Source organism: Vollenhovia emeryi, unplaced genomic scaffold (assembly GCF_000949405.1).
Source record: "Vollenhovia emeryi isolate VEMERY1.0 unplaced genomic scaffold, V.emery_V1.0 DF939169.1, whole genome shotgun sequence".
NCBI lineage: Eukaryota > Metazoa > Arthropoda > Insecta > Hymenoptera > Formicidae > Vollenhovia > Vollenhovia emeryi.
In genome coordinates, this window is record NW_011967197.1 from 1,214,242 (window position 1) to 1,227,174 (window position 12,933).

At 35.7% G+C, this 12,933-nt stretch overlaps 3 protein-coding genes and 1 pseudogene across 6 annotated transcripts in view; 1 reads left to right on the forward strand and 3 right to left on the reverse strand.

Moving 5' to 3' along the window:
- The window catches only part of LOC105564046 (lachesin-like), a 302,292-nt gene that overhangs the window by 166,668 nt on the left and 122,691 nt on the right, over positions 1-12,933 (forward strand). The gene's annotated exons all lie outside the window — the stretch shown is intronic.
- Positions 600-3,281, reverse strand: LOC105564044 (annotated as a pseudogene).
- On the reverse strand, positions 5,299-6,570 carry LOC105564043. Its single transcript, XM_012016134.1, has one exon. The coding sequence runs from the start codon at positions 6,553-6,555 to the stop codon at positions 5,371-5,373; it is 1,185 nt and encodes a 394-aa protein (XP_011871524.1). The 5' UTR covers positions 6,556-6,570; the 3' UTR covers positions 5,299-5,370.
- Positions 7,172-8,686, reverse strand: LOC105564042. Its single transcript, XM_012016133.1, has one exon. It carries the CDS (start codon positions 8,580-8,582, stop codon positions 7,371-7,373), a length of 1,212 nt encoding a protein of 403 aa, XP_011871523.1. The 5' UTR covers positions 8,583-8,686; the 3' UTR covers positions 7,172-7,370.

The following is a 12,933-nucleotide window of genomic DNA, read 5'->3' on the forward strand; positions in this document are numbered from 1 at the left end:
TTTGGGGTAGATATGGCCAACTATAAAAAAAGTGTACAAAACAGTAATATTTTGCAAAAGTGAGGTATTTACTTTAATCGTAAAGTATTACTTTAATCGTACAGAACATAAACTTTGAGATATTTTAAACATACGAATACACATTTAAGAAATGTGTATGTGTATGTCCACTCTCTCTACGTAACGCCGTGCTCTCACAATTTATTAATAAATTGTGAGAAATAACTATTTTCTTCCTTCGCTGTTATCACTCTCAGCACTGGCGTACTCTATACTCTGTTGTACTCGCTGGCCATAGTAGCTACCTTTGTCGCTGGCCATGTTAGCCGCCGAGCATACATTTAATAATGTGCATTATAATTATCAAAATAATGGGCAAAGCACGATAAATTTATTATAAAAATATAGCCAAGGTTTAGGTTTTGAAATGTGTAATGAGAAAAGCCAAAATTATTTTGTTTTAATTTGAAAATCTTACTTAGTTGGAAGTGCCATGTCTTACTTTGACGTGTACATTTTGATGGTTATGGAGAACAATGAAGCACCAAACCACAAATAACAACAAAATAGAGAGATTTATTTTACCAAACTTCAAGAATAGCTACAATAATTGGTTTTTATACATTATTGATGTTTATCAATGTTTAGAATATTTAATACGGGCGTTGTGGCCATATTAACTGCCTGGCCATAATGCCTGCCTTTACCCTATTATAAATAGATCGTGGTATTAGAAAATTATCTAACTATTTGTTTATATCAACATAATGTGCAAATATGTGAGAAGATAATGTCTGTTGTGGATTTCAACTTCATGATTATATAAGAAAAAAATTATCATATGATTTAAAATACTATATATGATGAAAAAATCATAGATAAGCATTTGAAATTATCTTAGTAATTATAACGTGACAACATCATATTACTGATCGATTATCTAACAAGAGTATTCTATTTTTATTTTTATTTTTTAATTAGCTGAAATTAATCATGTGCAGTTTACATTACACTAGGCAGTTGAATAGAAACGTGAAGAAAACATGTTATTATCGCATGTTATCAGTATTATCAGTATTATCATTGTAAAGAGTGAGACGATACATTTTGCTCAATTATAGAGATTCTAAAGATTTATATTTTGTTGTTATTATTATAATTGATAATCAATAACAATCTAATATATGTTATGGAATAAGTCCCGTTATAAAAAATATTTTAAACAACCAAGGTCTCTTAAATCTAACAATATATCAGCTAATATCTTGGACATTTCATCTCCGCCTAATTCTTTGTTCTTTTTTGCGCGGTCGATGGAATCTTCGTTTCCAGGTTGTTCCAAATCGGTACTCGCGACGTTTCCCATTAATGTTGGTAAAGAATAGGATGTGATAACGAAACCGAAGAGAACACCTCTCTTGTAATCTTCCAGTAAAGCATCATACGAATACTTCTCGATGTTCGAAATGCCAGCTTCCAGTAGATAACCTTTCAATGCGTCGTGATAGGCTCGCATTATTTCGGAGAATTTATCTTTTCTCACTTCATTCGAGCAACTGAGACAAAGATACGTGGAAAGATCAACGACGGGAGTCGCGTATCTGCAAAGCGCGAAGTCGATCAGCATCGCTCGGTATTGTCCCTCGTTCTCCGCCTTGAAGAGAGTATTGCTCAATGTAAAGTCGCCGTGACACAGCGTGGACAATGGTTCTCGCGGCTCCACCGTCTTCATCATCACTTCGTCAAATGCATTCGAAAGTAAAGCTTCCATCTTATCGCAGAAGGTTACATCGTGACCATGATTGCGAAGATATTCCACCGCTCGCGTTGCAATTGTATCGATAAAATTCTTGTATAAATCATTTGTCATGCCATCATATCTAGCTTCTTGAAGCTGCTCTACAATAGCGAAAAATTTTTCCCGCTGCAGCTCTTTCATCACGTATCCTTTTCCGTGGAATCGTCCAAGCTCACGTATCCCCGCCAATATGTATTCTAAAGAAGCGCTGTACTTACTCGGACAAGAATAATATCCTCGACTGGTGACGTTTTCCAGAGCAATCACCGATTCAAGGGGTGGTCGTTCATCGACGTAGTAACATCCCGCAAAGTTGAGCATACATCCGATAGAATAAAATTTCGTTGTGAAATTGAAAGTCACTCTTGGCGGCCTGTCTGATCCATTCTATCTGCATAGGTCTTTTCATTACTATAGAAAGTTCTTCACTCTGGCCCTTTGTTCCATTCTTAAACTTCACGCATACAAAATAAACAATAGATATAAAGTTGATTTGTTCGGACTGAACGTCGTCGGCATCCTGTCCGAGATTCTTAATAATCTTCAATATTGCTGTTTTGCCCCACTTTTCAAAGTCTTCGGTGTGAGACATTTTATTAGCGATACACTGTGTAAATCGTTATATTCGAGGCTCAGAATGTGCTAATGCAAGACTGGCACGGACTAGCTCGACTTGAACTTGTTAACTTGATTGTACCGTGACTCGTACGATACTGTCAGTTTAAGTTTCATACTGTCAGTATGACGTCAAAAATATGAGTCACTTATTAACAGATTACTATGCTGCAGTAGCATGTATTAACGTGGTGACAGTGCATGTGATGAATTTATAATTGTACATATCTAGAGGATCAGTAACCATCAGTAACCGATTAATCGTTCAATATCATTATATATTTTGAAAATAACAATAATAACAAAGGAGTGTGGATCGCCAGTAGTTAATTATCAGTAAACAGAATTGTTACACGACTTTGGGCTAGCAGCTGGTTTATTTGTTTGATTCCGACGTTTCGACCATACAGATTGTGGTCCTTTTCAAGAAATTAGATAATCTACAAGTTTCATAAATTTTAGAGGACAATTTCAATTTAGATTTTATCAATTACAACATGAAATCAGTCGGATTTCGAGCCAAATAAAATATTCTTTACTTACAAGTATTACGTCGTTTATATTAAATTAAAAAAGAGATTTGACATCTATCTCTGGGGGTCACTCGGAGAACTGTGTTTTCGAAGGCACATTCATCCGACGTAACGACCACAGTAAGACTAAAGTCTAAGGTGGTATAGAGGAGATACGAGGAGAATTTAACAGTAAATAAATAACTAAACCAGATCTGAGTCGGAAGGGTAAAACTAGAATCGATAATTAAAGAATAAATAACTAAAACCAAATCAGAGGCAAAAGGTTAAAAACGAGAAGAAATATTACTAATAATATTTAAAATAAATATTATAATAATAATATTTAAAATGTGATATGTTACAAAATAATTTGAAAAACATTGCTAATTAATAATATTACAAATAATGCTAAAATTAAAATTGAACGATCGGGCGGAAAATTTTAGTACTTCGATTTTCACAGAGTTTAGTAAAGTTCAGCAACATGGCTGATTACATTATCGTGCATACACAGCAATTAATTTCTGGAATACACTTTACAATAAATCATATTAAAAATATAAGATAAAATAACACGTTTATGTAATAAAATACAATTAGGTTGTTTAACTTCAAAACTTTATTTCCGATGTTGTGTCAGTTCAGTTGATGTATCTAACTGGTCTGATCTTGATATCTTATCTCTATTCTATTTTTAACTGAGTTTAGTAAATGATAAAATACTTTAAAATAAGCGACGAATGTCTTTTTACGTTTCACTCTGGAGGATTAAACGGTTCATCCCCGTCTCTCTTCTTTGGTGTTCGAATAGGTGCAAAAAAAAACGGGGTCACGAAAGATGCTTTCGCGAACAATACGCGGCCACTCGAAGAAAGCTGAAAGAAAGTAGATGAAATACGGAATCGTGCGAAGAGTAACGAATGACTGTGAAAACTGAATGACTCAATGTAAAAGAACGAGACCTTTTGTAAGTTCGTAACATGAGATTAACGAAGAACGTAATGGAAGCGTGACAAATTTAGCAAATGCTGATGCTTCATAAAATATTTGTAACGTTAACAATATTTAAAGAGCTGTTATCTAAAATTTTTTTAAATCAATTCTTCTATTTTATCATATTTATATGGCTGGCACATATCAAGTGAGTCATGTTAGTGATAACAAATAAATAAAAAATAAATAGAAATAAATAGAAAGTGTGTCAATATATGGTCAAGCTGGAATTTTTGTACCTAACATTTTTCGCATGGATTATGTAGGTATACTTTTCATTTAGCAAACTATTTCATTTTCCGTTATTGTTGCTCTGAAAACGCGATTTAAAATATGAAGCTAGAATAATTTAATCGTATAACTAAATTGATAATCAATCTAATAATAATATATATCTTTGTAATAGTTTTAAAGACATCGGGATAGTGAAAGGTCCAACCTGACTGTTTAATGGCACATTTTCTATTTACTTGATTATGTGGCTGGATTCTCTACAAATATATTTCATATTTGTTGTTTCTTCAAAAGATTTCACAGAAATTATTGTATGCTACTTAAGAACATAAATGCAAAATAATATCCATATTAATATGTGACAGATTATCAAACTACATTTCCAGTGGTACACTATTTGTACATGATGATAATATATAAATGCTGAAATTAATTAATATGCGCCATAATACTTAAAATTTTAATAATAAAATTACATCAGTGATTTTTATTGATTTTTATATATGCCTCGGTGGTCGAATTGGTTGAGACGCCTACCTAGCGTGTAGGGAAGTCCAGGTTCAAACAATGGCTGAGATAATATTTTTCGCAATAAATTTTCTGTATTATTAAAATTGCCAGATACGGTCAATAAAAATCACTGATGTTACTGCTGGCGACTTTTAAGAATATTCCCATTAATAAAATTACATATTAAAAAACATTTCTTTACATTGTTTACAATAAGTCCTTTCTGCTCATCTTTTTAAAGTTGGACAAATTACCTATATCTACTTCATAAGAAAATTGTAACAACGATTTTAAGTGAACTAGCTGTGTTAGTATTTAATAGCTATAACTTATATAATATATATGCGTAAACTTTAATCAATAATAGTAGATTTTTATTTATTTACGATTTGTGCACAGAAACGTCTTTTTCGTTTAGCTTTCTTTTTTTTTATTGTTTCTACTACTTAAACTAAGCACACTGAGAGAAAAATATAGTTATTTTTGGCCTCAACCATATTTTTATGATTCCTCCAACGTAAGTTATGGTTGACCTAACAATGTACATTGTTAGGTATTGTTAGGTCAACCATAACTTACGTTGGAGGAATCATAAAAATATGGTTGAGGCCAAAAATAACTATATTTTTCTCTCAGTGCACTTGTATCTTTTTATCTCATATCACGCGTGTATGCTCGGTACCGCATTGTTATCTCAAGGGTTATTTAAAAGTATGTTAAACAACCAAGATCCTTCAGATGCAGTAACATGTCAGCTAGTATCTTGGATATTTCGTCTCCGCCGACTTGCTTCAACACTTTTCCTCTCTCCTCCCAGTCCATGATTACTACGTTTGGATCTCTTACGTAACCCTTTAATACTGATAAAAAGAAAGATGCGATGATGAAACCGAGGAGGCCACCTCTCTTGTAATCGTCCAGTAAAGCGTCGTACGAGTATTTCTCAATATCCGAAACGCCAGCTTCCAGTAGGTACTCTTTCAATGCATCGTGATAGCTTCGCATTAGCTCGAAGAATTTGTCTTTTCTCATTTCATTCGAACAGCACAGACAAAGATACGTGGAAAGATCAACGACGGGAGTCGCGTATCTGCAAAGCGCGAAGTCGATCAGCATCGCTCGGTATTGTCCCTCGTTCTCCGCCTTGAAGAGAGTATTGCTCAATGTAAAGTCGCCGTGACACAGCGTGGACAATGGTTCCCGCGGTTCCACCGCCTTCATCAACACTTTGTCAAATGCTCTCGAGAGTAAAGCTTCCATCTTATCGCAGAAGGTTACATCGTGACCATGATTGCGAAGATATTCCACTGCTCGCGTTGCAATTATGTCGACGAAATTTTTAAACGTATACGTCGCGTCGTACCTAGTTTCTTGAATTCGTTTTACAATATCGAAGAACTTCTCGCGCTGCAACTCCTTCATGACATACCCTTTACCGTGGAATCTTCCTATCTCACGAAACGCCGCCAATGTATATTCCAGAGGAGCGTCACATACATACGTGCAAGGATAGTATCCTCCCTCGTTGACGTTCTCCAAAGCAATCACCGAATCGATAGGCGATCGTTCGTTGGCATAGAAGCATTTCGCAAAATTATCACCGGGCTGAGCGTACATCTGGTAAAACAGGATCTCATTGTGAAATTGATAATCGATGTAATGTACCAGTCTACACTTTTCCAATTGCGTAGGTCTTTTCAGCAAGATAGAGCGTCCCTCGCTTTGGCCATTCTTGTTCTTAAACTTCACATTTATATAATACTGACTAGACATCGGATTTTCAGCGAGTTTACACAATTCGTATCCAGCTTCATTCACGTTTGATCCGAGATTCTTAATAACCTGTAACATTACTTCTTTTATCCATTTATTCTCTTCTACACGCGACATTCTACTCGTTCTGCAACTTGATAACTGTTTTGTTCAACTTTGAACGCGAGAGTAATATACGAGCGATTGATTAGCTCGAGTGACGTCTGAACGATACTGCGTAGCTCTGACAATTAGGTTATATAAGAACATCTTATATATGAGAAAGGAAAGGTTAAAAGTGTGTGGGGGAGATATAATACTTCTGTACATATCGCAGAAACTGTTATAAATAGAAGACAAGCGCAAAGAAGTATAAAACACAAGTAAACAACATTTTAATCTAATCATATATAAATACGCACATGAAATATTCTATTTTTATGTTAAAATTTACAGATATAAATTTCAGTATCATGAAAAATCACGATATTTTTATTATATCAGTATCATTGTAAAAAAGCAAAAAATGCAAAATAAATTCTATATATAAATATTTATGTATAGATACTCTTCAGTTACAGCATTTATTTTGGCTGAAAGTCAAGGTAAAAAAAACATAATAATGAACATATAATAAAAATAGAGAAGTGAATAAACAATGGAAATGATTAAATAATAAGAGCAAACGAATATTGAAAGGAAAAATGGCGAAAGAATAAAAATATTTTAAAGATACAAATAAAAATATATTCTATTATATTTACGACACAAACGATCTTCTGATCCTTTCTTTTTATTTAAATATAACTTAAGCCTGAAGCATAATTGTATACTTGGAAATTTTGAACTTATTATTTCTTTTCTCTCTACATAAAATATAAATACTCTAATTCGTTAATAGTAGCATAAGTGTTAATACAGTATTGTCACATACATATATAAAAATTTTATGATTATAAAAAGTGTTCTAAACAACCAAAGTCCCTCAGTTGTAGCAACATATCAGCTAGTATCTTGGATACTTTGTCCCCACCTTTCTGTTTGAGCAACTTGAGATATTCTACGAAATCCAAGTCCATTGTTTGTTGTTTATCTTTATCGCTGTACCCCATTAAGTTTTGCAAGAAATAGGCTGCGATGACAAACCCAAAGAGACCACCTTTCTTGTAATTGTCCAATAAAGCGTCGTACGAGTACTTCTCGTCGTTCCAAACGCCGGCATCCAGCAGATATTCTTTTAATGAATTGTGATAAGCCCGCATTATCTCGGAGAATTTGTCCTTTCTCATTTCATTCGAGCAGTGCAGGCAAAGATACGTGGAAAGGTCGACGACAGGAGTCGAGTATGTAATAAGCGCAAAGTCGATTAGCATTGCACGTTGCTGTCCATCATCTTCCATCTTGAAGAGAGTGTTATCCAATGTAAAATCGCCGTGACACAGCGTGGACAAAGGTTCGAATGGTTTAATCGTCTTCATCATCACTTCGTCGAACGCGTTCGAGAGTAAAGCTTCCATTTTGTCGCAGAAAATTGCGTCGTGGTCGTGACTGCGAAGATATTCCACCGCTCGCGTTGCCTGAGAGTTGCAAAGAAGCTTAAACTCATTTATTGACTTCACTCTCTCCTCAAACCTGGGATCTTGAATCTGCCTCACGATTTCGAACAAGTTTTCCTTCTGCAGTTCCTTCATGACGTATCCTTTGCCATGGAACCGTCCTATCTCGCGCATCGCCGCCAATGTGTATTCCAAAGGAACGTCATATTTGTATGGACAAGGACAGTATCCTCGTTTATTGACGTTTTCCAGAGCAATCACCGAGTCAGTAGGAGGCTTCTCGTCGACGTGAAAACATCTCGGGAGGTTGTCATTCGGTCGAGCGTATATCCGATAAAACAAAATTTCGTTATGAAATTGAAAGTCGCTACCAGTCATCTGTCTCCAGATTTCTACCTGTGCGGGTCTCTTCAATATCATATAATGTTCCTCATTCTGGTCCGTCAGTCTATTTTTAAACTTTACGCATGCGTGGTACATACTGGACATGCGAAGGCTAGTGGGCTCGGTTATCTCATACCGAACTTCACTGATATCCGGCCCGAAACTCTCGATGATTTTTGGCATCGCCTCTTTGATCCAACTTTGAAACTCTTCATTGCGAGACATTTTTAGTCGTGCGATGCACAATGCGTTAAGTATGATTGTTGAATACGTCTGTCTATGTGTGCGACCGACGCGCACTGAGTACTTCACTTCAGTACAGTTGCAGTAACACTGCACTTTAGCGTTCACGCAAACGAAAGGAGCTATAATCAAGCCAGTGCCGTAGTAAGATGAATTCAACTGTATTACTGGATGAGTATATTATTAATCGACGAAAGGAGCGTTTGCTTATTGTTAGAAATGATGAAAGATTGAGACGGGAGACTTATAGTCAACCCAACAGGCTAGTTATTTAATTAATTTATTACACAACGTTTTGACCCTATACTTTTGGGTCCGTTTCGAGTGATACTAAATCAGTCATCGTCGTCGAATAAGACAGTCAAGTTATAAAATATACGTATACGTGCGAACACTGTGGTAGCTGGGCCCCCCAAAAAAAGTGATGCAACCATTTTATCCATCACTGTACGTGTTTACATAACCCAATATATTAAAGTAATTAAGATAAATAAAATGAAATAACATGTGTGTAGATATGACATAAACAAATTAATTTTATTTGATTTTTGATATTTTTGAATATTATTTTATACAGTTAAGAATTACTTGGTACTGGCTTATAATTGTACCAGATAGAATATCAGCTAACGAGTATTGAAAACAATGATAATACAACATAATTTGCGAAATGCGATGAAAGCTAATCTTATCAACGATTATTATAACACAATTAATGAAATCAATTATTAGATAATCTTTAAATAAAACAAAATAATAGGTGAGCCAAAAAGCCCCGAGCTTTAATTCCATACAACCGAAACAACAATTTACATTTTATTTATCTTCCCGCCCTTTTGCGATTTTAAAGCGTTGACATTTGGCCTTTTAAAATGCCATGCGGTTTGACGTTTGACGCACATAATCTCAAAAATCAGTAGTGTTCACGATGGCAATAACAAAAGAGCATATTCGATTTTCCATCCACTTCGCGTTTCATCTGAAGAAAAATGTTGCCGAAGCCACTGAAATGATTTGTGCTGCACATGGAGAGGAGGCTGTAAGTCGTGCTACGTGTAAAAGATGGCATCAAAAATTTCGCCAAGGAGATTTCAGTCTTGAAGATGAACTGCATGCTGGATGCTCTCAAAAGATTGAGACGGACTAATTGCATGCATCGCTGGATATAGCCAGGTGAAGCAATTACGGAAGACCTTTATCAGCAACAATTGACCAACTTGAGCGATGTGTTAGAAGAAAAGATACTATTTACTGGCTAAGGACGTCGTAAAGTGATTCTGTCTCATGATAATACCTGACCACATGTTGCGAAAGCGACTCAGTACCACACCTTTGCGTTAGGCTGGGAACTTGTCCCGTACGTGGCGTATAGCCCAGACATGGCGCCTTCCGATTACTACCTATTCCGGTCGCTGCAGCATCACTTGGCTAATACATATTTCGTGAAACTTGAAGGGATAGGAAAATGCATTGATGACTTTATCGCTTCGAAGCTGGTGAGCTTCTATCGTCAAGGAATTCGCAAGCTACTCGAAAGATGGCAAAAGGTCATCGATGCAAACGAGGAATATTTCGCTGATTAATATTTTTTCGTTTGTTCTTTAATAAAGATTGAATTTTGCAAAAAAGCTCAGAACTTTTGGCTCATCTAATACATAACGGAGTAAATATTATTTTCAGATATCGATAAAAGAAATGTATTTATTGCATATCTACTTACTGTTTAAAATTAGAAATGTGTAGGCAGAAATTTTGAATACATAAAAAAGATTATTTTTTTACATTAATTTTCTTTTTAACGGATCGTCACGTTGGAAAATTCTTAGATCGCACAGTTTAAATAATGGGTATAAATAATGGATCTACTCTTCATCGTACGGTACTGGATTATCTCGATGAGAAATCTACTTGAGAATTACGTAACCAAGCTAGGTCCGTTTATCTTCAATGGCGTGTCTATATATAACGATGTAATTTACGCTTTATGTAATATGTGGGTAACCTTGGACTTACCGATAAAAAAAGTTTACTTTTCACTTCATAAATGCGCAATTATATATCTCGCTAAATATTATTATAGGAAAATTCCCTATTATGAGATAGACTACCTAATATGAGATAGCAAGTTTCAACATCCAAATTCAGTCACAAATCTTATCCCGCAACGATTGCGCGATTTAACAATGAATTTCCCGCTAAACATATTTCACCACAAGGGCAAGAAATTCACGATTGAACCAACAGATAATGCCCTATTAATTTAGCAGAACCTCCGCTATCTCATATTAGGAGTTTATTTTGTAATGGGGGACTTTTCTCTACGCATAAATTTCATAGCTATATGTCCTATATCATTTTGGTGTAAAAATTAGAAAAATGTGTATTGTATAGTATTCGAGGTGTTAGATAAATCAACGGGGAAATAACTCTTTGCGTAACGCGTTTTGATTGCTGTTTATATTGCATTTAACTCGAATCGTCAAAAAACGGAAAAGATTTTTAACTACGCACTAACGGAACGAATTGAGTTCTGCGCCTGGGGAAGTTGACGTTTTTCCGGTCCGGTGAAGTGCGTCCCGAGGGCGCGGATGGTGGTGTGTTGCTGTCAAATAGAAATAGCATTTGCATTCTCCACTTAGAAGGGATATTCTGTGATGCTTCTTCCGAGAGAAAAATTTGAAAAGTAATCGCGATTGACGTTTTCAAGTAACTGCTTGAATGGAAATTATAAATATCTAAAGCTTATATATTTATCGTTCCATAAACGTCAACTATAACGAGATCAACGAGAAGTTAAATTCAAATGCTCCTTATTTTCAACTATTTGCTGTAATTGATAAGGAAAGTAATGGCAAAAAGGGAACGGAGAAGCATATAGTCGTAAGAATTTAAATATATACTAAATATATTATCGCAGAAGATAAGGCAAAAATGCAAGCACGTTTGTGCACTGACGATGTAAGACTGAATCTGTACATGCAATTTTGCGAAGCGTATCAAAATGTCTTCGTAATAATGCATTTTCAGTTGGGAATTTATTTCACTGCGCGATAAAAGCGCATTAAAGCCTCATATCCCGAAAACATTCGTGCTTCCGTTCCTCGTTGTGAAATTAGAGGTCTACTCTGAATCACTAACCAGTTGATCCTGCCTCTTCTCGTCTCCTCTCCGCTTCTTCGAGTGAGTTAGGCAGGTTTTGGATCGGATGCCGGAAAAACATCTCTTGCGATTTTTCTAGATAAAGGGATTTTGCATAATCACTGGTGATGTTGTATTTAAGTGGCTTGCTCGGTAAATGGCGACAAGAGGCAACTCGTACCATGGCTATCTAAATAATGTATTGTGCGATAGTTTTAACGAGAAAGAACTTCAAGTGAAAACTTTCGGCTTTAGGTGACGTGTTGTTACATTTTAATATCAACGCGCATTATCTATTTTTGTTTAGGGTTTCGTCCGTATTTCGTAGAGCTTATAATTATTGTAGCAGATTTCCGAACAATCTCCTACACTCCCTATATATTTCTTATACTTCTGTGAAACTGCATTAATATTATTCTTGATAATTGATTTAAGGTCTTGAAACTTGCAACGATATTTTCTGTGTTTTACTTGCTATGTAGGAGATTTTGTTAATATCGTTTCGTGTAGTATAATCTATCCGAGGTAAGGACTATATGACTTGTAGTTACTTATCACGTTATTTGTACAGGTTGTAAATCAACTACCAAACAAGCATATCGTTGTGTTAACTTAGCACATACGAGAAATACGGTCGAAGTACTCCAATTAGACCATTTTTATTGCACAGTAAAAAGACTTGTGTCATCAATCAAACATCTGATTGCCATAAAATTATCTTATCTATGCGTCATTGTACCAATGAAATTATAACACTTCAATCAAAAAAGATAATGAAACTGTCGTGTCATGCGCGTTTCTTCTATTTCGCTAAACGATGGCGATTCATTCCACGATATTTCTTGGCTGCGTGATATTCAGAAAAGCCCATCGTCTCTCGGCGGAATATATAATTACGGGGAGTTGGTCGAGAAGCGAGAAAGAAAGAGAGACGTTGCTCGACGCGATATTGCCGCGTTCTTTTCCCGAGGCGCACAATTCCCTGTCGAAAATTCCGCAAAACATAACAATGACTGGCGTTAAGGAGAGGACTGCCGGCTACGCGGGACGAATCGAGTCAGATTAAATTTCCATTGCAAATTTCATTCAACGGACCGCTTCGTTCCTTACTGGCTCTCTCTCTCTCTCTCTCTCTCTCTCTCTCTCTCTCTCTCTCTCTCTCTCTCTCTCTCTCTCTCTCTCTCTGTCTCTCTCT